The 23685-nt window shown below is 39.4% G+C and overlaps 1 protein-coding gene across 9 annotated transcripts in view; it reads right to left on the bottom strand.

Moving 5' to 3' along the window:
* Positions 1 to 23685, bottom strand: part of Reps2 (RALBP1 associated Eps domain containing 2) — a 207129-nt gene that overhangs the window by 139099 nt on the left and 44345 nt on the right. For all 9 annotated transcript variants that reach the window (XM_077107104.1, XM_077107107.1, XM_077107110.1 and 6 more), the window contains exon 2: positions 160 to 283. In XM_077107104.1, coding sequence (XP_076963219.1) covers positions 160 to 283 — 124 coding nt within the window. The remainder of the gene's footprint in view (positions 1 to 159; positions 284 to 23685) is intronic.

The following is a 23685-nucleotide window of genomic DNA, read 5'->3' as shown; positions in this document are numbered from 1 at the left end:
CTAAGTTTTTTATATATATATATATACAGAGAATTTGGAGGAAGTGAGGAGAAATTCCACAAAAGCTTATAGAATACGCCTTAACCCCACTAAAAATTGTCCTCATAAATAAGAAACCTGTCACAGACAATAAAAAAATATAAAACGTGAGATACTCACCACATTTAATACTTTCTATCCGCACAGGCAGGCCAGACTGTGCCGCAGCAATTAATTTCAGGGCAACGTAAAACTGTGTTGGACCAAAATAACCAACCCGCTTTGCACCACAGAGTTCTGTGATCTGAAAACAGATAAGAAAAGTAATGCTGAAAACTCCATTTTGTAACAGGAAAATGAGACAAGATATATGATGAAACGTGAAGAATTTCACAAGGTAGCTAACCAAAAGTCGCTTGGGAACCTACATATCCACATGGGTTGGTTTCCCTCTCCTCCAGTTGACAGGGAGATTTTTTAATTCAGATCATTAAGTTCTACTTACCCATGATGTTTCAGTACTTATTTTCCTCCTCTTTCAAAGATTAAAATAAAGGTAACAAAGGATGGCTGTTACTCCTCTTACAAAGGAGAGTGATTTTTTTAGGGGGTGGATTCTAATGTACAAAGTCTAGAGTCACTGGGGTGAAAAGAACAGTTTAGTAATTACCACTACTTGTGGATTATCCTAGTTTATCAAAATTAGAAGTAAATTATTATCACAAAGTTCTCAGGAGAAATTATTTCCTAACCATTGAAATTACATTTTGGGTGCTCGTTTCAGAAGAACAGAAAAGTACTAAACAGTAGGGCACGGTGGGGCACTCCAGGTACTCAGAAGGCTAAGGCAAAAGGTAGCAAGCAGAAGGCTAGCCTGTGCAACTTAGTGAAACCCTGTCTTAAAATAAAAAATGAAAAGGGCTGTGATAAAGCAACCCTGGGTTTAATCACTAGTACTGAAAGAAAAAAAAAGTACTACACACATTTTTAAGATACTACAATAATTGGTGATTTCCATCCCATCACCTGGAACTAGAAAATCCTTCCCCACACCTGAATGGAGCTCAAATGTGACTTTTGCTCTGAAGCTCTTCCCAATATCCTGGGTATAATTTATTTCCCAGTGTATTCTGAGAGGAAGCCATTCAAATGTCTATAAATGAACACCATATGATACATTGTTTTGGATGTGCTTCAGCATAAACAGGGAAATGGGCACATGAGTAAAACAAGCATAACCAAGAATTAATAATGGCTGAAGTCAGTTAATAGGTTTATGGAGGTTCATTCTCCATATCACAAGTTGGAGGCCATCCTCAGCATCTAAGCAAGACCCTAGGCAATTCAGCGAAATCTTGTCTCTAAATAAAATATTTAAAAAGAGCTGGGTCTGGAGGCTGAGGCAGGAGTATCAAGAGTTCAAAGCCAGCAGAAGGAAAAGTGAGGTGCTAATCAACTCAGTGAGACCCTGTCTCTAAATAAAATACAAAACTAGGGCTAGGGATGTGGCTCAGTGGTCTAGTGCCCCTGAGTTCAATCCCCAGTACCCAAGGCAGGGGGAGAGTGTTGGGAATGTGGTTCAGTGGTAAAATGCCCCTAGGTTCATTCCCTAGTACCAAAAAAGAAGAAAAAGAAATTGTAATCCTTGATATGTGAAAAACATAACAACTACATTTCAAAAGGTAACCATGTAGTATCAAGTTCACCTTCAGTTATTCCTTTACTACAGCTACTACACTGAACTGGAAATCTCTTTATTACAGGTAACCGAAAATACTGGTATAACATTTATTATGGAAGTTTAAGACTCATGCCCTAATCTGACATTAGTAAAGCACCTTGTTTACCTTGGAATCTGTCCTTTGGTCACATACAGCATTAGAATCACTGCTTTGTATACAAAGTAGAATATACACATTTAAGTGAGGTAAGCCCATAGGTCACTTTTCCTGTTCTTTATACATGAAACCTCTGAGAAGCATGCCAAGAACATTCTGAAATATTCAGTTCTCAAGGAAGAGAAAATAATTATAAGCCTTTGGAATTTACATATGGAGTCTCATAGTCTGGGACTTCTTGATCCAAAAAACAGGTTAATTTTATAAGATTCGTTGTTGTTGTTGTTCATCAGGGTTCAAAGTATTTTAAGTTTAAATTCCGTCTGGAAAAGCTTTAAATTATGGGTAGAAATGTTTTGATGATATCTGAAGGAAAAAAGGTGGTGATTTATTCCAGATACTCCATGAGCAGGAGGTATTCTACAATATTTCTTCTTCAAACAATCTAAGTCACTGAGATTTACTCAAAATAAAGAAAAAATGAAAAGATTCCACTCTTACTTTTTAGTTTAAACTTTAAACCTGTTATACTCTCGGCTGGATTCATCTGAGATTACGTGTTGTACAAATTTATAAAACAGAATAAGGACCTATGGACTAGAGTTTGTTTTTTCAGGTGGAAAGCAAGAAATGGAAAAAAGGGGAATGGATGAAATCAACTTCCTTACAGCTTACAGATGCACATTAAACTGCTGGGATGCTGGATACAAATCAGAAAAAAAATCACCAACAATGTGGGTGGATCCTGGACAAAGTTCTGGAAGGAGGTTGAAGGCCACTAAAATAGCTTCCCTCCTACCTAATTCTGTAAGATTAAGTGACTGTGCTGAATAACCAGTCCACACACGTTCCAGTTTGCCTGAAATAATACTCTTTCCTAGCTGAAATGTAATAAATTTTCAGAACTGTTCAAAGGTTTGAATAAGTTTTTCTCTTTCAAGTATTTTTAAAGGCCTCCTTGCATTTTGAAACTTAAAAACTCTTAGAGAGAGGGCCTGGAAAATTTCTCCAAAAGTACCCCTATTTTCTATTCTCTCTGGGCTGCACTTGGCAAAGTCCAGATTCTTTGCTCTGACTCCACTGCTCCCAGTCTTCCCTAGACAGTGCACCTTCGCACACCAGCCTTCATGGTCTCTTATTAAAACCGGGACACCTTCCAACTGCAAAGGGCTTCCAGGGCTCCTCGTCCCCTTCCTGCAAAATTCAGACTCCGGAGTGGCTTTTGAGGCCCTCCTGTCTGGCCCAAACTATCCTTCCAAAAACCCTCGCCCTGCAGCTAATTAAGGCTGTAACCACACCAGATTCCAACCCATCTCTCAACACCCAAATCCATTTGGGCTTATGGGCACTTGCTGAGCCCTTTGCATGGAAGCCAAATAGCTCCCCACTTCTTTGCCTGTAGGGCTCATTCTTCAAGTCACCCGAAGATCAACCTTGCCTAAGCAATCCCATGTGGTGTTTTCTGCATTCTCAAACCACTTTTTACCATCACAAGCTTTGTAATACAGTTAAATCAGTACAGTGGTAACTGTCTCCACTGTACCCCATCTCCTTCCCCCATCCCAAGTGGCCAACACAAGGCAAAATTATGTTTTTATCATTTGTATTCCCAGGGATATGTACTTTACGATGCTTGGTATATACTCAGTTGCTCAATGAATGTTGAATTAATTAGTTTTCACGGCCTGTAGCAGCAGAATAGTTCTTTCTCTCATTTTGTAATTACTTTTACAAGTGGCTGCTAAATTGGCTTTAGTCATCTCACACCATATAACCCAAGAGCTCCTGCAGGAATATAACAGAATTTTAACTTCTCTGTTCCCTTTCTGCTCAGCTAGGAGGGTATGGGGTTAAGTCAAAGCTTCCACCATTCTCCATTCTGGCCATAAGCCTCAGAGCTCGGGAGAATCCCTCAGTGGTGTCCCAGCCACTAAACACTCCAGAAAGGTGCCTCTTTTGACTCAGCACACCCCCAAGTGGTGTCAGCTCCTAAGTAGGCACACTCAACAACAGAAATCCTGAAGAGAGTCTGAAGTACACACTTACAAGTTGTAACTCAGCCTCTTAGGAAACAATTGAGGAGGCAGGTTAATGATATGCTGGCTTTTCCCTTTCCTACTCATTTATACTTTCTAATATTCAATAGACTGGCAGTTCAGAGGGACTTGGGGTAAACCACTAAACAAAACACAAACCCCTCTATCCTACTGACCAATATAAGGTACTGTGGTATATGCCTAAGCCAAACCACACTCCTAAAAGGAGGTCAGACATACAGTGTTTAGTTGTGTTTTCTGACAGAGGATCCTATTAATACCTTAAAGTACTTATTAATTTTAAAGTATATTGGCCACTCACCACCAAAAGCGCTGTGCACGCTAGGAAATGAGCAGCATGGAACAAAACAACCTATCCTACACACATCCACACCCTTCTTCCTTCCCACTTTGCCAAACCATCTGAAAAGTAGGTTATAGATACATCTCATGACCCACCACCCCTAAGTACTTTATTGTTTACCTCCTAGAAACAGAGATATTTTCCTACACCACTACACCAGCATCACCACACCAAAGGAAATCAAAAGTGACACAGTATTATCATATAACACATGGTCCACACTCACATTTCCTCAATTGTCCTCAAAATGGCTTACTAGCTGGATTTTCCTATCCTGATCCAGTATTTAATCAATGTTCATGCACTGCATTTTAATCTTATGTTCCCTTGGTCTCCCCCTAATCTGGCACAGTCCCCCTTGGTCCTTAATGACATTGAATCCTTTCAAGAGTCCAGACCAGCTGTCCTCAGAATGTCCCACATTTGGGATTTATTTGTTTTCTTATGATTACATTCAGCTCAGACATTTCTGGCAAGAATACCACACAGATGTTACTGTGATATAGAGAGAAGTAAACACCATGAGAGCCATATAATATCATAATATCATACCTAGTTCACCCTGTCAAGTTTGGCCATTTGAAATTTATATTCCATGTTACATAAGTAAAATGACATAAGTATAAGCTCATTCAATATAGCACCAATTAACAGATCAGAAAACACCTGGAGGTCCACCTCTAAGATATTAATCAACTGTGATTAATCCACACAATAGAATTCTAGGAAACTTTGTGGACATCTGTCATATCTGTGACTGCCCATCTTTTTTGGAAAAGTCTTTTTTTTTTTTTTGAAAAATTGCATATTCCAAATCCCACTTCCTGGCTTAAAAACAGAGAATCAAAATTCCCAGATTCCCTAGCAGCTCATATGCAAGCATATCACCTAAGTTCCACTAATCAGATTTATCCATACATTTCTTTCAAACGAAGGCTGAATATAGATGCATTTATTGATATGTTTATAAGCTATTTCTGGAAGCTGAAGCTAGCGAAAGTGGCTGCCAGCTGCCTCCAGGGAAGAAAAGTGAGAGGCTAGGGCACATGGGGAGGAAAGAGTTTACTGCATATCATTTTATACCTTCTGAATTTTGAATCAAATGAATGTAGTATCTATTAAAAATAAATTTAGGGGGCTGAGGTTGTGGCTCAGCAGTAGAGTGCTCACCTAGCATATGCAAGGACTTGGGTTCAATCCTCAGCACCACATAAAAAATAAATAAATAAAATAAAGGTTGGCCCTGGGTTCAATCCCAAGCACTGCACAAAAAATAATAAAAAATAATCATAAAAAGTCTCTTGAGGGCAAGTCCTGCATTTTTTGAACATCTTTGCTTTCCCCACAGAACCCATGCCACTGATTTCTAGCAAAGAAGGCTCACAGAATAAGTTATATATGCCTATTGTGTTTTTACCCTTAATGGCTTAACGAGAACTCCTATGTATGGTATCTTGTACCATTAGATAGTGAATCATGTGACTCTATCAACATATTCAACCAAATACTTTGTTAAAATCTAAAGGATCAAAGACACTGGCCTGATCACAGGATAACAAGAAGTAGAACCTCAGGTAAATCATTTTGTAATCACCTGATTCCACGTAGGCAAAGCCAAAGGGGAATGCAACCGATCCTCCCAGAACTTTGAATTAACTTAGTCTATGGTGGTATTATGTTATATATTAAAACAGAGATATAGTAAAGAATCAAATATAAATTAGTATGGTTCTTTTTGGGGGAGCAGCATTTACTGGGGATTGAACCCAGAGGTGCTCAATCACTGAGCCATACCCCAGGCCTTTTATTCTTTATAATGAGACAGAGTTTTGCTTAGTTGCTTAGGGCAGCTTTGAACTTACAATCCTCCTGCCTCAACCTCCTGAGCCACTAGGATTACACGTGTGTGCCACCACACCCAGCCAGTATGGTTATTAATGACAAAAAAGACATTCTCCACTCAGGCTAGCTGTTTTGATCATGCCCATGACTCTCACGGTTCATTCTCTCTTCTGCTTTTAGGGAGCTGACAGAAGGTCTGGGATTATCAGCATTAAATTAATCAGAAACGGGAATACAGGTTCTTGCACAATGGATCGGCATCTATAGGCTTGACTGAGTGATTCTAGAGATTTTATTATGCACCTAGATTGTTTTTTTGGAATGAGGAAGAATTATAGATAATGATGGCATTTGATGACAATGGTCTTTTATGATTTTTGTAAACTAGGTCTTTTTTGGCAAACCAATGCCACAGCTTTCCAAACTGCCCAGCTGGCTTCACACATACAGGCATGCATCACCACAGGGTTAGGAGTTCCTTAGGACTGGCATCTGCCTGGGAAGAAATGAGGATCTAATAACTGAAGGTTGAACAGAGGGGAAGAGGTGATGGGGTGAACTGCTGAGGCACAAAGGAAGCATCCTCCCATAGGTTTAGAAGAAAAGAATAGCAGACTCCACAGTAAAAACTAACATTTACTGAGAGCAGACTGTGTCCCAGGCACTGACATAAATGGCAGGAATTAATGAGATGAAGGAAATACACATATATACACAAGCAGTCTTGACTCCAGAACCAAATTAAAATGCAATTACAGCTCAGATTACAAAAGAAAATTAGCTTTAGAATTCTGGGTCAGGGTTTGAGGCTCTATGTATCACAGAATTTTTATACAGCTGGAGGTAGAGAAATCTCAGGTGAACACAAATGCATTGCCAAAATTACATACGACTTACTGGTTCTGGCAACTCAGACTTTATCTCACCAGCCAAAGGATTAGCTTTGCAGACAGTTCATTTATTGACATTTTTTTAGAGCTTCTCAAAAGTAAAACTATAGGCTCAGGTTATTTGGAATTTTATGAGGTTGTTTATTTCAATCCATTCTATATTTATCTAGACTATTTTATCTGCACTCATACAATTTGTTTTTTAAAGAAATGTGTCCCATTTCTTTACATTTCAACTATGTGGAGCATCAGTATTGCACACAGATCTTCAACATGCTAAGGGAATGAATATAGAAGTTCAGTCTTAGATCACACTAGAGTTCTCACACTTGACCCTAAATCCAGATATTTTGAAGTCTCTAGCACAAAGCTAAACTCTTACCAGAAACATCCATTTTGGGTGGGATAAGCAATGTGACTTCATTAATTTGATTTGTCAAGTTCTCACTAAGGACCCTATCCAATTGTTAAAATAACAAATACATCTCTCACTTCCCTGACATTCTAACAGCCTCCCGGTTGAGGAGGCTGATCCCATTTGAAGTGAGCTGCTCCAGGGCAATAAAGCTGGAGAAGGGCCCTTCCTCCCTGTTCATGAGTGTTCTCCTCACAAAAAGGTCCCATGACAACCAGCACACTCAGGCCTTCTGCATCACTATGGCAAATCCAGTTGGGTTTAAGAGGCTCCGGCCCAACCGATCAGAACCAAGCACCAAGACAATACTGATATTGTTACTACTGTGACCTAATGGGCATATAATATTGACCTAACTGACCTCTTTCCATGATCAAGTCCCCTTTCTGTGTCTCAACTATTCACATTAATCCTCTTTCCTCTCTAGGCACCCATCATTTTAAGGCTTGAACTTACTTTCATCTACCTTATCAACATCTACCTGCTGACAATTACCTGATAACCAAATCCCTAAAGTCTGTGATCTGAGGTCTCATGCCACTGAGCTGCACTTACCAGAAGGGACATCCCTAAGGTCCTCGTGAGTCTTCTGCACCTATCTCGAATCACCTGTAAATACTGTTTCATCAACCTAGATAGACTTTCCATTGCCAAAGGATACAATCCACTGGTCCCACTAAATTGATGACCCCACCACAGTGGATGAACTTAGATCCAGGTTCTAATTGCTTCCAGGATGTTCTATCCAAAGTGCAGTTCACTCTCATAAGCCATGCTTAGAGATTTCAAAACTAAAAGATATCTGACAAAGAAAGAACAATCCCTGTTGTCAAAGGATTTATAATCTGATTCGAGTGTGTACCTAAGAATTTTGTGAAAGATGATCGAAATTTAGCAAAGACTACTAGACACCAAGTAGAAACTGGGCCTTTCTCTTTGTGGGAATTATTTCTAGTATCTAATCCAACATGAATGGTTTTGCAAGTAGGAACTTCAGAGTCTAAAGAAGCTAGAGAAATGCTAAAAATTAGGAAATCATCTGAATTGAAAGATCTTGCTATCCAACAATTTATACTAGAAATATCACATGAATCAAATTCACTGTGCAGTTTTCCAAATTCTTAGGCACTAAGATACCACTCACTTATGGCAAAGTCTCTTTGGATATACCAACTAAAAGACACATACTATTTATACTTTGGCAGCCAGAGCTACGTGCAAGTTAGGCTCCGTTATTTCTTGGCTTTCCAAGTGGTCATGAGCACATATCTGTGAGGGGGAGCAGGTGTCAGGAGTACAGCTCAGAACTGAGTATTTTCTTTCAATAGAACTGGAGAACAAACCACAAAGCTTACTTCATCATAACAGTGTGATAACCAACCGAGTTGACCAGAGTACAGAATAGAAACAACTAAGCATTTCCCATTTCTCCTCTGGCTTCCCAGTATCAGCATCCCTGCAGTATTTATGAAGTTTTCCACCTGCTTTCAGCTAAAAAGTTTCTGATACTCACTTTCCTTATTGATTTTTAATCAGGGTATGGACACAGGACATAAGCTTTCCAGCCAACACCCATATGGGCATTTTAATCAATAACAAATGCTGCAAACCAACAGGAATAGTAGATGATAATTTTCTTGTAAAGAGGAGCAACACCCAATTCCAGGGGCAGCCCCACCCCCAACATATAATGCAGGCAATGATGTACAGGGGGAGACATACAATATTCAGTAGCTACAGTATCACCATCCTCAATGGATCAATTCTGTAGCATGATCCAGCTGTAGTTCTGGCAGTGTTGCCTTCTAACTGTGGATTTTTCAACCCTCCCCCTAGGCTTCCCAGGAGAAAGAATGAATTATCAAAATTTATCCACAAACTCCTTTTCTGATTAAATTAGCCACAAGCAATTTCTGTTGGTTACATGACTATGTTACTAAGAATCCTGGATGTTACAGAGGGCAGATTACAAGTGAGGCTTCATCATTCCAGGGCTACAAATTTGGCTATATCATTATCTACTGCCTAACAAACCACCCCCAAACCCAAATGCCTTAAAGCAACTAATTATTTAGTTCAAAATTCTGGGGCTCAGCAATTTGGGCTGAGTTCAGCTAAATCTGGGCCAGGTGCCACTGCTCTCAGGTGGACTCACTTACGCTTCTACAGTTGGCTTTAGGTTGGCTGGCTGCCTCTATTTTCCACCACATGGTCTCTTCCTCCAGCCCAATCTAGAATTTTTTACATGGTGGCAGAGTTCCCAAAGCAGTAAAGAACTGAGATGTTTCCTCATATCTAGGCTGAAAATCTGCACAAGGTCATTTCTGCATTCTATTGATGAACCAAGTCACAAGGCCAACCAAAATCCTAGGGAAGGGGAAACAAGCTCCACTTCTTTGATGGGAAGAGTTGCAAAGTACTGTAGGCAATTTGCAATCTACCATGCCTGACTGCTTGATAAAGAGCACAGTGATAAAGATGAGACAATAGATAACCCTAGGGAATTCTCATTTATTAGAACTACTCATACCTAGAATCTGTGCTCTCACCACCATTTCCATTTACCACCTCCAACTCCAGCCTCTCATTTAACAACAGCTAACTAGAAGCAATAAATACAGTGCTGAGCCAGCAAACTTAGCAGCCTGTAAACAATTTTACAGGTCAGGTCCCTTGGATTCCTCATACTGTAGGACATGTTAAAGAGCACTGGCTAGAATTGTGTGGCATGTGACATCAGCTCTCCATTTTTGGTTTCTCCATTTCTGAACCTCAGGTTTTCTCCCTCAAAGATCAAAGAAATTTTCTGCATATGAACAAATGGATAGTTTGATCACTTCACACAGAAAACTACTTAAGGGCCCTAAATTACAGAAAAACCTAATATAAAACATAAAGGAATCTTTTAAAATCTCCTCTCTAAATTTGTTTATTCGGATCTTGAAAAGGTTTAACTAAAACCCCTTCCAAGAGCCACTGAAATTGGCAGACCCCACAAATTGAAACTACACGTTTCCCTGACAACTGTTGAAAAGAGAAAGGAAGGGCTTCTGCAAGAAGTCTCCATGGAAACCACCTAGTCCTTGCATCTTCCATTCACCTTATACTTTGGCTCGCATTCAAGAAGATCAAATCGCAATAAAAACATAAGGAAGCTGGCTTGTGAGAAATAAAGAATGTCTATGTTTGGTACAGTGAGATTTTTCCGTAAAAAGGCATAGTCCAAACACCTCAAGACCCACCAGATTTAAAGAAGTCTCTGTATGTTCAAACCATTTCTTAAAATACCCCAGGTCTTAGTCCATTTGGGTTACTACTTTACATTGGGTGTATGTATGTATGTATATATGTATGTGTGTGTGTGTATATATATATATACACACACACACACACACAATAGAATTTTTTTGTGTGGTATCAGGGATTGAATTCAAGGGTACTAGACTACTAAGCCACATCCCCAGCCCCATTTTGTATTTTATTTAGAGACAGGGTCTCACTGAGTTGCTTAGCACCTTGCCATTGCTGAGGCTGGCTTTAAACTCACAATCCTCCTGCCTCAGCCTCCGGAGCCACTAGGATTACAGGCATGCGCCACTGCACCCAGCCCACAATAGAAATTTTATTTCTTCCAGTTTTGCAGACTGAGAAGTCTAAGATCAAGGTACCAGCAGATTCAGCATCAGGTAAAGGTTATCTATGGCATAGATGGCACTTATTTACTGTAAATTCCATAGTGGAAGGTACAAACAAGCTCCATCAGGACTCTATTATGCAAACATTAATACCACTCATGCCCTACTCTCATGAACTAATCACCTCCTGAAAGCCACCCTTTTAATACTATTACATTGGATATTAAGCTTCGACATATGAATTTAAGGAGGACAGAGACATTCAGAACACAGTTTCCCAAAAATAATTCTGGAAACAAAGTATATTGGTTTCCTAGGGCTGCTGTAATAAATGGGCTTAAAACAATCCACATATATTATTTTCTTACAGTTCTGGAGGCATGAAATACAAACTCAAGGTGTCAGCAGGGTTAGAAAGTTTCCTTTGAGGGCTCTAAAGTAGAATAAGTTCCATGCCTCTCCCTAAGCTTCTTAATATTTAAGTCTCAGAAGTTCTTTGGCTTATAGTAGAATCATCACTCCAATCTTTGTCTTCAAATGGCTTTCTTTCTGTGTTACTATGTCTTCACATGGCTGTCTTCTTATGAGAAAACTAATCTATTGGATTATAGTCCCACCTTACTGCAATGTGATTTCATCTTAACTTGATTTTATCTCTAAAGACCCTATTTCCAAATAAGGTCATGTTCTGCAGAACCTGATTACAATATCAACATGTATTTTGGGGAAGACACAATTCAATTCAGAACATACTGCTATATAACAACTATTTTATTTTCCCTATTCACTATGTTTTTAAAAGCTAATTAATAGCTCCATTTCTTTTGTAGCTCAATCAAAACAGAAGATCATACTTAATCACAAAGCCACAACTAGCTACAGTGAAATCTAGTCAGTGCAACCTTTACTCTAGACAACCATGTGCCAAGCTCAAAACTGGAATTTTTATTGCAAAGGAGAAGAAGGTAATGAAAGTCAGGGGACAAAGAATTCTCAGTCACAGAGGTAAAGAGTAAAATCACTCAGGAAAAACAGACATCCTGCCCTTTGGTGAAAACCCACTGCAAAAATGAGATCATAAAAGTTAACCGTGCTTGGAAAAGACCTTGGAACTGAAATGAAGAAATTAGTTTTATGCCTAACCAAAAAAAAAAAAAGAGGCAAGAGACACTCAAAGGACACAGAGTGAAGAGCATCCCAAATTATAAGTACTTGAGGGGAAAAAAAAGTCAATCACAGTGAGGCTGAATCATTTTGTATTACATTCAGCAAGGTATGAATGATGCAGTTTCTCTACACTCCTGCCAGCATTTGATGATGTCACCCGTTTTTCATTTTAGCCATTCTGATAGGTTATGATGTGATATCCCATTGTGGTTTTAATTCTCATTTCCCTAATGGCTAATGATAATGAACATAACTCCACACCACATCAAGATATGTGATTTGCAAATACTTCCTCCCACTCTGGAATTTGTCTTCACATCCTTTTATGAGGTCTTTCTCAAAGTAAGTGTTCTTAATTTTCATGAAGTCCAATTCATCAATCTTTCTCTTTTATGAATTACATCCTTAGTGTCAGATCGAAGGACCCTTGGTCCTGAAGAATTTCTCATATTTTTATAAGTTTTATATGTTACATTTAAGTTTGTGATCCATTTTTAGTTGTCTTTGGTATAAGACATGAGGTTTAGATCGAGGCACTTTGGTTTTGCCTATTGAAGGTCAATTTTTCTAGCACCATTTGTTGAAAAGGCTATCTTTCCTTCTCTGCTTAACTGCTTTAGAAATTTTGTCAAAAACATCAAAGCTCCACTCTGTTCTCTATTCACTCTGTTGTGAATAACAGGAATAGACAGCCTAAAAACTGAGAGAAAATATTTGCCAGCTATTCATCTGACAGAGGATTAATATCCAGAATACATAAACAATTCAAAAAACTTTTTTAAAAAAGAGTAATCCAATTTAAAAATGGGCAAATGATCTGAATAGATATTTCTTTAAAAAATACAATGGCAAACAAATAAATAAAAAATATTCAATATCATTAGCATCATGGAAATGCAAATCAAAACTACAATGATATACCATCTCCCACAAGTTAGAATGGCTACTATCACGAAATTTAAGAAATGATAGCGAGAGCCGGACGCAGTGGTACACACCTGTAATCCCAACTGCTCAGGAGGCTGAGGCAGGAGAACCACAAGTTCAAAGCCAGCCTCACCAATGGCAAGGCACTAAGCAACTCAATGTGACCCTGTCTCTAAATAAAATACAAAGTAGGGCTGGGGATGTGGCTCAGTGGTTGAGTACACCTGAGTTCAATCCCCAGTACCTGGCCCCCAAAAGCGAAGATATGGAGACAAAGGAACTCTGACAAACTGTTGATGGGAATGTAAATTAGTACAGCCATTATGAAGAGCAGTACAAAAATTCCTTAAAAAACAAAAACAGATTTACCTTATGATCCATCTACTCAATTCAGGGTTTATAACCAAAGAGAATGAAATCAGCATGCCAAAGAGTACCTGAAAATCCACGCTCACTATGGCACTGTTCACAATGGGTAAGACATGAAATCACCCTAGGAGCCCATTAACAAATTAATGGATAAAGAAAATGTGGTGTATATATACACAACGGAGTACTATTCACCCATAAACAAAAATTAAATTCTGTCATTTGCAGCAACATAGATGGGACTGGAGGGCATTACATTAAATGAAATAAGCCAGACACAGAAAGACAACTATCACATGTACTCTCTCACATATGAAAACTTAAAAAAAAAAAAGTCAGGGCTGGGGTTGTGACTCAGAGGTAGATAAATTGCCTAGCATGTGTGAGGCACTGGGTTCAATCCTCAGCACCACATAAAGTAAAATAAAGACACTGTGTCCACCTTTTAAAAAAGTAAACATGAAAGTAGAATACTGATGGATAGAGATTGGAAGGGTTGAATGGAAGGTGATTGGATTTGATCAATGCATGCTATGTTCATGCACGAAAATATCACACTGAACCTCATTAATATATACAATTAGTGTGCTAATAAAAAATAAAGTTTTAAAAAGTCCAACATGGTGGTATGTGCCTATGCCACCAGCCATTCAAGAAGCTGAGGGCAGGAGAACCACTTGAGCCCAGGAGTTCAAGATCAGCCTAGGAGATAAAGCAAGATCCCATCTCCAAAACATAGGTGGGAAGAGGTGGGGAGGGAGAGGAAGATATTGAGATTTTTGTCAAAAATCATTCGAGCATATTTCTGTGGGTCTATTTCTAAGTTCATTGACCTATTCCATTGATCTATATTTCTATTCCTCCACTGATTCCACACAGTCTTGATTACTGTAGTTATAAGTCATAAAATCAGGCAGACTTATTTTTCCTCTTTTATTATTATCAAAATTATTTTAGCCAGGCACAGTGTACATACCTATAATCCTAGTGGTTCAGGAGGCTAAGGCAGGAAAATCACAAATCCAAAGCCAACTTCAGCAACTTAGTAAGGCCCTAAGCAACTTAGCAAGACCCTGTCTCAAAATAAAAAATAAAAAGGACTGGAGATGTGGCTGAGTAGTTAAGAGCCCTTGGGTTCAATCCCTAGTAAAAAAAATATTTTAGCTATTATAGTTTATTTGTCATTTCATATAAATTTTTAAATATTATCTACATTTACAAAAATAATCCTGCTAGGATTTTTATAGGAATTACATTAAACTTGTATATTGATTTTCAGAGAATTAACAGGTTTACTGCCCTCTGATCCATGAACATATTATGTCTATATGTGTTTCAGTGTACAAGTCCTATGCGTATTGGTTACTAACCTAAGTATATTTGAGTGACTGTGAATGGCATTCCCTCCCTGTATGTATAAATACACACACACACACACACACACACACACACACATTTTTTTTTTCTCAGTGTTAGAGACTGAACCCAGGGTCTTGTGCATACAAAGCAAGCACTCTATTCTGAGCCACACTCTTGGCCCAGGTATTATATTTTTAAATTTCAGTGTCCATGTGTTTGTGGCTTATATATACAAATATAATTCATTTCTGAACATTTTTCTCTTATCCTTAGACCTTGCTGATTTCACTTATTAGCTCCAAGAGTTATTTTGTAGATTCCTTGGTATTTTCTATACAGACAATCACGCCATCTATAAATAGGGATAGTTTATAATTCTTGGGAGGGTCCCTTATGATTTGTGTGCCTTTTATTTCTTCTTCTTGCCTTATTACACTAGCTAGAATTACCAAAACAGTGTTGAAAAACAAAGATAGGAACAGACATCCTTGCCTTAAAAATGATCCCAGGGCTAGGGTGCTAATCCCTAGTTAATTCCCCAGCACCACAACCAAAAATGATTCCTTATACAAACTCAAGGATGTAGAAAAAAAAATGAAGGGACAATAAAATAATAACTATGTCTATAAATCTAAATTGGGAGTTGGCCTGAAGATCAAATCTAGGCTATTGCCTGTTTGTGCAAATACAGGCAAATATAATCATTTACATATTATCTATGGCCACTTGTCACTATAGCAGTAAACCTGAGCATCTATGACAGAGACAATATGGACTACAAAGACTAATATATTTACCATCTGGTCTTTATAAAAAAAAAGTTTGCTGAACTCTGACCTAAATAAAAAATACCTGCATAAAATAGTAATGAGTTGTGAAATTTAATATATAGTACTAAAATATATGGCAAAACAACAGAAATTGTAAGCTAGGATAAGTGGAGTCAAAGGTCCTTGCATCATTCAGGAGAAAAATAAAAATAAACATTAATGGAAATAACCTTTTAGCTGGGTAAGTGACATACTCCCACAATGCCAGTGACTTGGGAGGTTGAGGCAGAGGGATTGCAAGTTCAAAGCCAGTCTGGGCAACGTAGTAAAAACCTGACTCAAAATTTAAAAATAAACAGGACTGGGGATATAGCTCAGTGATAGAGTATCCCTGAGTTCTATCCCCAGTACTGCAAAAAAATAATTAATTTAATTAATTAAAAACAATTTTAACCAATACATCCCCTAAATGTATCCTTTAGGTTCAGAAGACAGAAAAAGATCTATCCCTTCTATTTCCATTGTTTTTTTTTTTTTTTGGTTATATCAAAGTATAATCATTAACCTAATAGCTTCACTGGGCAGGAAGGGGCCACATGTCTACATTAACTCCCTCCATAAAACATCTATAAAAATGGGACATGGTGGCACATGCCTATCATCCCAGAAGCTCAGGAGGCTGAGGCAGGATTGTGAGTTCAAAACCAGCCTCAGCAATGGAGAGGCCCTAAGCAACTCAGTGAGACCCTGTCTCTCTATAAAATACAAAATAGGGCTGGGGATGTGGCTCAGTGGTTGAGTGCCCCTGAGTTCAACCCCCGGCACCAAAAAAAAAAAAAAAAAAATCTATAAAGGTAATTGCCAGTTCCAAATCATCCATCTCCTTGCTTTTCACTGCTAGAGTGACTATCCATCCTGGATTTCCTATGACTGAGGAGGGGTTCCTGGGATGTACAACATTCAATACTAAAACTAAGAAAGTTCAAGTTGATCACCTAACTTCCAATGGCCCATGCTAGTGAAATGGACTGACTGGGACACGAAGTTCTGCTTCCCATTCATTTCTAATGAGGAGGTCACTTTTAGTGAGTCAGTAAGCAGGTCATCAAGCAGAACTAATTAAAGTTAAGTGCACAGTCTCAACTTGTGTATTCCTAACAATTCTTCCCAAAATGATGCCTTTGAAAGCAAACACAGCCCTCTGCTCCTCAAACATGCAGTGTGTTCACAAATTGACTGACATAGAAGAATGCATACACATCTCATTGACCTCCATTTTCTCAGTCTCTAGATCTCAGTGTCCTACTAACTGATACCAGTATGTAGCACAGAAACAAAATCTATTTTAATCTAAGAGAATTGGGAAACTTCCAAAGAGCACTGACCTGAAAAATCTTGACAGAGCAGAGGAAATTGATTTTCTACCAAAACCATGGAGAGGATTAGACTCAGATTTAGGCCAATAAAAGATTTACATTCCATCCAAGTCCCAATATAACATGATGCACAGATGAAAACATGCTCATGAGCTGACATAAGCTGATACACATTAGAAAGTTCAAAATAAAAGTCAGCTCTTAAGAATGCAAGTCCCTAAGGTAAAAACTCAACATATAAATTGTATTAAGATTCCTGTGATAGAACACAGCATAGTCTTTCAAATTGATTTTCATAATAATTTTTATTCTCATTCTGGATCGTTTCAAAAAGATTGCCCACCAGGGCAGGGGATATAGCTCAGTGGTAGAGCACTTGCCTAGCAGGTACAAAGCCCTGAGTTCAATCCGCCAACATCAGAGAGAGAGAGAAAAAAAAAGATTGCCCACAAATCCTCAAGATCAGAAAATACCATTGATCATTCACTTATAATAACCAAAATTTTTTCTTAAAATAAATAATGAATAACTTAAAATTACACACAAAAAAAAAAACACCTCCAACTTTCTAACTTTCAAATAAGGGAAAAACTTCACCCTTTCCAACACCCACATAGACAACTATGCTACTACACCTCCTTTTTATCATTACATCTATTAATTATGGTAAGAAAAAAAACCCTATGCCCTTCTATACTTAAGACCAAAAGTAATACTGGTGACCAGCTTGACCTTGATTATCCCAGGCACCTACACTGGGCAGTGTGAAATGAGAAAGCAAGTCTTCACATCAGGGGCCTACTTGTCCTGGCTACAGTGAAAATTAAAGCTGCCTCTTTGACAGTTTTTAACTTTTACAAGTTTTCTTCAAATCATGGATTTATTTTCAATCTTTCTTATGTCAAAGAAAAAAATATAATGCACATGTCATCAAGTCAACAGATAAAGAAAAGCTATCACTGTGTAAATGAAGCATGACACTGGGACAACAGGAGTCAAGAATGTGAGTGAGTGAGCCAGCCTCCATGTAGAATTGGTCACATCCAACTAAACACAATTTGGAAAGAAAAAAGGAAAATACATGAAGGGAGGAAAAAGCTCTAAGCCAATGCAATCAACAGTGGTTAAAAGTGATAGGTTGATTCCTGAGGTGGAAACATTTTTTATTTCATGGTTGCATGATTACACACAGTAAATCCATATACTTCTGTAGCCCATCAGGACACTTTTATGCCTCAAAGTTAAAAACAAAATGTAATAAACAAAATTATAGTTGAACTTCTTCAAGAAGAGGACCAGTTAACATCCTCAAGTTTCAGGGAAAATCTAATCTAACCTCCAAGATAGATAGAAAAAAAACTTAGTTCTGATCTGTTTAAACAAACCCCCTTCCCAAAATCAACTGATAAACACCATACATTAATTGCAAGGGATTGCCTCTCAGCAAGAGCTTAATATAAAAAGGAAAAGCTAGCTGGGCACATACCTATAACCCCAGCTACCCAAGAGGCTGAGGCAAGGGACTAGGGCTGTAGCTCAGTGACAGAACGCTTGCCTAGCATGTGTGAGGCACTTGGTTCAATCCTTAGCAGCATATAAAAAACTAAAACAAATGAAGGCATGCTGTCCATCTACAACTATTAAAAATTTGTTTTATTAAAGAGGCTGAGGCAAGAGGATTCCAAGTTCAAGGCCAGTCATGGAAACTTAGTGAGACCCTGTCTAAAAAGGGTTGGGGATATAGCCTAGTAGTAAAGTGTCCCTAGGTGCAATCCAAGGTGGAAATTCATGTCAGGCATCATGGTGCACACCTGTAATCCCAGCAACTCAGGAGGCTGAAGCAGAAGGATTCCAAGTTCCAGGCCAGCCTCAGCAACTTAGTGAAGCCCTAAGCAACTTACTGATACTCTGTTTCAAAAGAAAAACTAAAAAGGACAGGGGATGTAATTAGGTTAAATTTCCACTTACTCTGCACCCCCCAACAATCCTCTTTAACACACATTGTAAATAAAATGTTTAAAATACAGAACAAGGATAGAATTTTAAAAGCTGCAAGAGAAAAAGGGCAGGTCATATTTAGAGATCAAAGAATTAGACTTTCTATGATCTCTGAGCCTGGATTCTAAAAACTACAATGGCTTGGAATAATTTTACCAAGCCTGGAAAGATAACAGGTGTCAACCAAGATTGCTACAATCAGCAAAGCTATCCCTCAGAATTAAAGATGAAATAAAAACTTAAACATGCTAAGAGACACTAAATGAGTTTATAAGCCCAAACCAGAACTACAAAACATACTTACAAAATATTACAAACAGCAGAAATGAAAAATAAAAATCAGAGCCCACATATGGATGAATCTCACTAGAAGAATAGTGAATAAAAAGGGAACTGGGTCTGAAATAAATATTAGAAGTAAATCAAAATGGCAGGAAATAAAACCATCTCTCTATAATAACACTGAACATAAATGGCCTAAATGCTTCAATGGAAAGACAAAGATTAGCAGAGGAGATTAAAAGAAAAATAAACAGAGATGGTGACACAGGCCTATAATCCCAGCAGCTCTGGAGGGTAGGCAGGAAAGGAAGTTCAAGGAGAGCCTCAGAAAATTAGTGAGACCCTGTCTCAAAATAAAAATAAAAAGGGCTGGGGATGTGGCTTAGTGGTTAAATGCCCTTGGTTTCAATCCCTGGTATCAAAAAGAAAAGAAAAGAAAAAAAAATGAAACAACCATTTGTTGTTTATAACAGACTCAAAGGCAAAGACATCCACCCACCTCCCCAGGCTAACGGTAAAAGGCTGGAAAAATGAAGATTGAAAGCAACAGGAATAGATACTCTCATATTTGACAAAGTAGACTTGAAGTAAAAATCATTTAGAAGAGACAAAGTTGGTTACTTCATATGGGTTAAGAGACTCATTCAACAAAAAGTTATAATAATTGTATATATTTATGCCACAAATGTCAGCACATCTATGTACATAAAACAAATCCTACTCAATATAAAGAACACAATACAATAACAGTGAGTAACTTCAACACAACTCTCCCACCAAGAGATAGGTCTTCCTAAGTAAAGATTCTTCAGAACTAAAAAACACTATTAATCAAATGGACCTAACAGACATCTATAGAATATTTAATCCATCGTCAATGAAATCATGTTCTTTTCAGCTATAAATAGAACCTTCTCTAAATCAGACTATATTTTAGACCTGTGTGGGAACAGAATAGGATCCAGGATGCAAGAATCTAGTGATTTACTGTACTCAACATGCCAGAGTTGCAATCCTGTTAGATCCTCAGCAAGCAGAAGCAAAAGGAACTGAATAAACACTTCCTAAAGGACCCCATCCATCCCACAGTGCCCTGGTGGTACTGGCCTCCAGGCTCGGCCTGGAGGAATGTCATGTGCAGGTTGGACTCCTGTTCTACACATCCCTGTCCTTGGCCCTCAGCAGGGGAAGGCCTGTCCTTGCTGGCCCAGGCCACATCCCAGGCTCCCACTGCTACAGAAACCTGAGGTGCAGAGGGGCCACAAGCTACCCTGGGTCCCGCTGGGCTCTGGGCTGGACCCTGAGCTCAGATTCTATCTTTTGTGGTGCACAACATCATGAATGCCCCGGGGCCTTCTAGGATGCAGACTCCAGGGCCCCTCTAAACCTGAGGGGCCTCAGGCAGAGCCCTTCCTACCCTCCTGGGTTCCAGGTCCTGTCCCTCCAGGCTTCTCTTCTTGCCTTTGACCTCCAGAGCCCAAGGGATGTCCGTTTTGTTTCTCTTTTTGCAGTGCTGGGGATGAAACCCAGGGCTCTACCACTGAGTTAACATCCCTAGCCCTTTGTTTATTTAGAGACAAGGTCTCATTAAAGTGCCCAGGGTGGTCTTGAACTTTGCCCAAATCTCTGCAATAGAGGCATGAAATCTTTGCCCAGGGCTCCCTCAGAGGCCTGCCCCCAACCCCCATCCCCATGCACTTTCCCACCGAGGGCACAGGCAGGTGCACAAGGTCCCCTGTCCTGTTCATATCTCTGAAGTCCCCCTCTCCCATTCACATCTCTCTGTATCCCCTTTGTCTCCCCAGAGGTAGTTTGGCATAAAGTACCACACCCTCACCCTGCACCATCCCCTGGCCGGGAGCAGCCTCTGAGCCTACCCTCATCCTGGTCAAATGAACTCAACCTCACCTACAGGAGCTAAGAACAATACCTCACCTACCTCTCCAGATGTAAGAATCCCTGGAGCTTGCACCAGGAGGCTTCTGTGAGCGCAGACCCCAAGGCAATGGGCTGCTCAAGTGCCAGTCCTTGGGATTTCTTCCCAGAGGAAGAACTCCAGTCAGTGCCAGACCTGCGGGAATACCTGGGGACAGCATCCAGGAGGTTGTCCCAGTAGCAAGAACCCAGGCTAGGGGCCCCAGTGCCTCCAACCTCTCAGGGAAGTGAGGCCTGCAAGGCCCTAGATGGCTTCAAAAGGCTCTCAGTCTTTGCCTCCACTGTGAGCCTGAGGAAGGTGACCTTGAGGATGCAGATAAATCAGATCCAGGAGATTCTTGAATGTATGTGGGTTCTGCGCCACATTCCACAGGTCCTGTAAGTCGGGCATAGTGGCTACAGAAACCTGAGGTGCAGATGGGCCACATGCTACCCTGGGTCCTACTGGGCTCTGGGCTGGACCCCGAGCTCAGATTCTGTCTTTTGTGGTGCACAAAATCATAAATGCCCCGGGGCCTTCTAGGATGCAGACTCCAGGACCCCTCTAAACCTGAGGAGCCTCTGGAAGATGCTTAGTGAGTTGAGGAGGATGGCAACTTTGAATCAACCTTGGAAACTTCGTGAGAGCCTGTCTCAAAATAAAAAGAACAGGGGATGGAGCGTAACTCAGGGGTGGAGTACTTGCCTAGCACACAGCAAGTCCTCAGTTTCATCCCCAGTACTACAAAAGAAAAGGTATAATTTCCCCTTTTTTATTATTTATTTTTTGGGGTATGGGGGGTGGGTACTGGGCACTGAACCCAGGGTGACTAATAACTGAATAGCATCTTTATTTTTTATTTTGAGACAGGGTATTGCTAAATTGCTTAGAGCCTTCCTAAATTGCTGAAGCTGGCTTTGAATTTACCATCCTCCTTCCTCAGTCTCCCCAGCCACTGGGATTACAGGTATGTGCCACTGCAACTGGCTTTGCCAATCTTCCATGTTGCAGATAGAATATATCTACACCCACTCCCTCATACTGCTCCCTAGAAACAAATATTGACTTTAAAAAGAAATGTGAGCAGACTGGGGCTGTGGCTCAGTGGTAGAGCTCGCCTAGTACATGTGAGGCCCTGGGTTCAATCCTCAGCACCACATATATATAAATAAATAAAGGTATTGTGTCCATCTACAACTAAAAATATATAAAAAAAGAAATGTGAGAAAAATTATACTAATCAAGGATTCAGCTTCAGTAACATATTTTCTGAAATACCATTCTGTGTTAACACAACCCACATTAATAACCAAATACAAAAAAATAGAGATAATCCCTTGCATTGTATCAGATCATAATGAAAAAAATTATAAACCAATAACAAAATGTCCAAGTGCAGTGGTGCACACCTATTAACCTAGCAGCTCGGGAGGCTGAGACAGGAAGATTGTGAGTTGAAAGCCAGCTTCAGCTATGGCCAAGCACTAAGCACTCAGTGAGACCCTGTCTCTAAATAAAATACAAAATAGGGCTGGGGATGTGACTCAGTGGTTGAGTGTACCCGAGTTCAATGCCCAGTACCAAAAAAAAAGATTTAAAAATTAACCATTTTAACATACAGAGATTAATGATACACTTTTGAATGAGGAGAAATCAAAAAATCCTTGGACTAGGGTTGTAGCTCAATAGTAGAGCATTTGCCTAGCACGTGTGAGGCACTAGGTTCTATCCTCAGCACCACATGTGCCCATCTACAACTAAAAAAAAAAATCCTTAAAAAACAAATGAGGGGGCTGGGATTGTGGCTCAGTGATAGAGTGCTGGCCTCGCATGCATGAGGCACTGGGTTCGATCCTCAGCACCACATAAATGTAAAATGAATACATTATAAAAAAATGAGAATAGAGACAGGACATATCAAAATCACTGGGATAGGATGAAGGCATTTCTAACAGGAAAGTTTATGGCATTGAGTTTTTACTTTAGAAAAGTAAAAACAGAAAGACCCCAAATAAATAATCTAATGTTATACCTCAAAGCCCTACAAAAGCAAGAACAAACTAATTCCAAAATCAGTAGAGGATAGGAAATAATTAAGATCACAGCTGAGAGCCAAGCCCCGTGGTACACACCTATAAATCCCAGTGGCTCGGGAGGCTGAGGCAGGAAGATCAGAAGTTCAAAGCCAGCCTCAGTGAAACCAAGGCACTAAGCAACTCAGTGAGTCCCTGTCTCTAAATAAAATACAAACTATGGCTGGGGATGGGGCTCAGTGGCTCAGTAATCAGGTGCCCCTGAGTTCAATCCTCAGTACCCCCCCAAAAAATCACAGATGAAATTAATGAAATTGATAATAACAAAAAAATACAAAGGATCTATGCACAAAGAATTGATTTCTCTGAAAAGCAAAACTAACCAAAAGACAGAGAAGACCCAAATTTAAAAAAATATATAGAGATGAAAAAGGAGTCACTTCTGAAATCCAGAGGATCATTAGGAACTAATTTTAAGACTTTACACTCC

The sequence above is a fragment of the Callospermophilus lateralis genome, chromosome X, assembly GCF_048772815.1.
Source record: "Callospermophilus lateralis isolate mCalLat2 chromosome X, mCalLat2.hap1, whole genome shotgun sequence".
NCBI lineage: Eukaryota > Metazoa > Chordata > Mammalia > Rodentia > Sciuridae > Callospermophilus > Callospermophilus lateralis.
The sequence above is the reverse complement of the archived record's forward strand: the minus strand, read 5'-3'. Positions and strand labels throughout refer to the sequence as shown.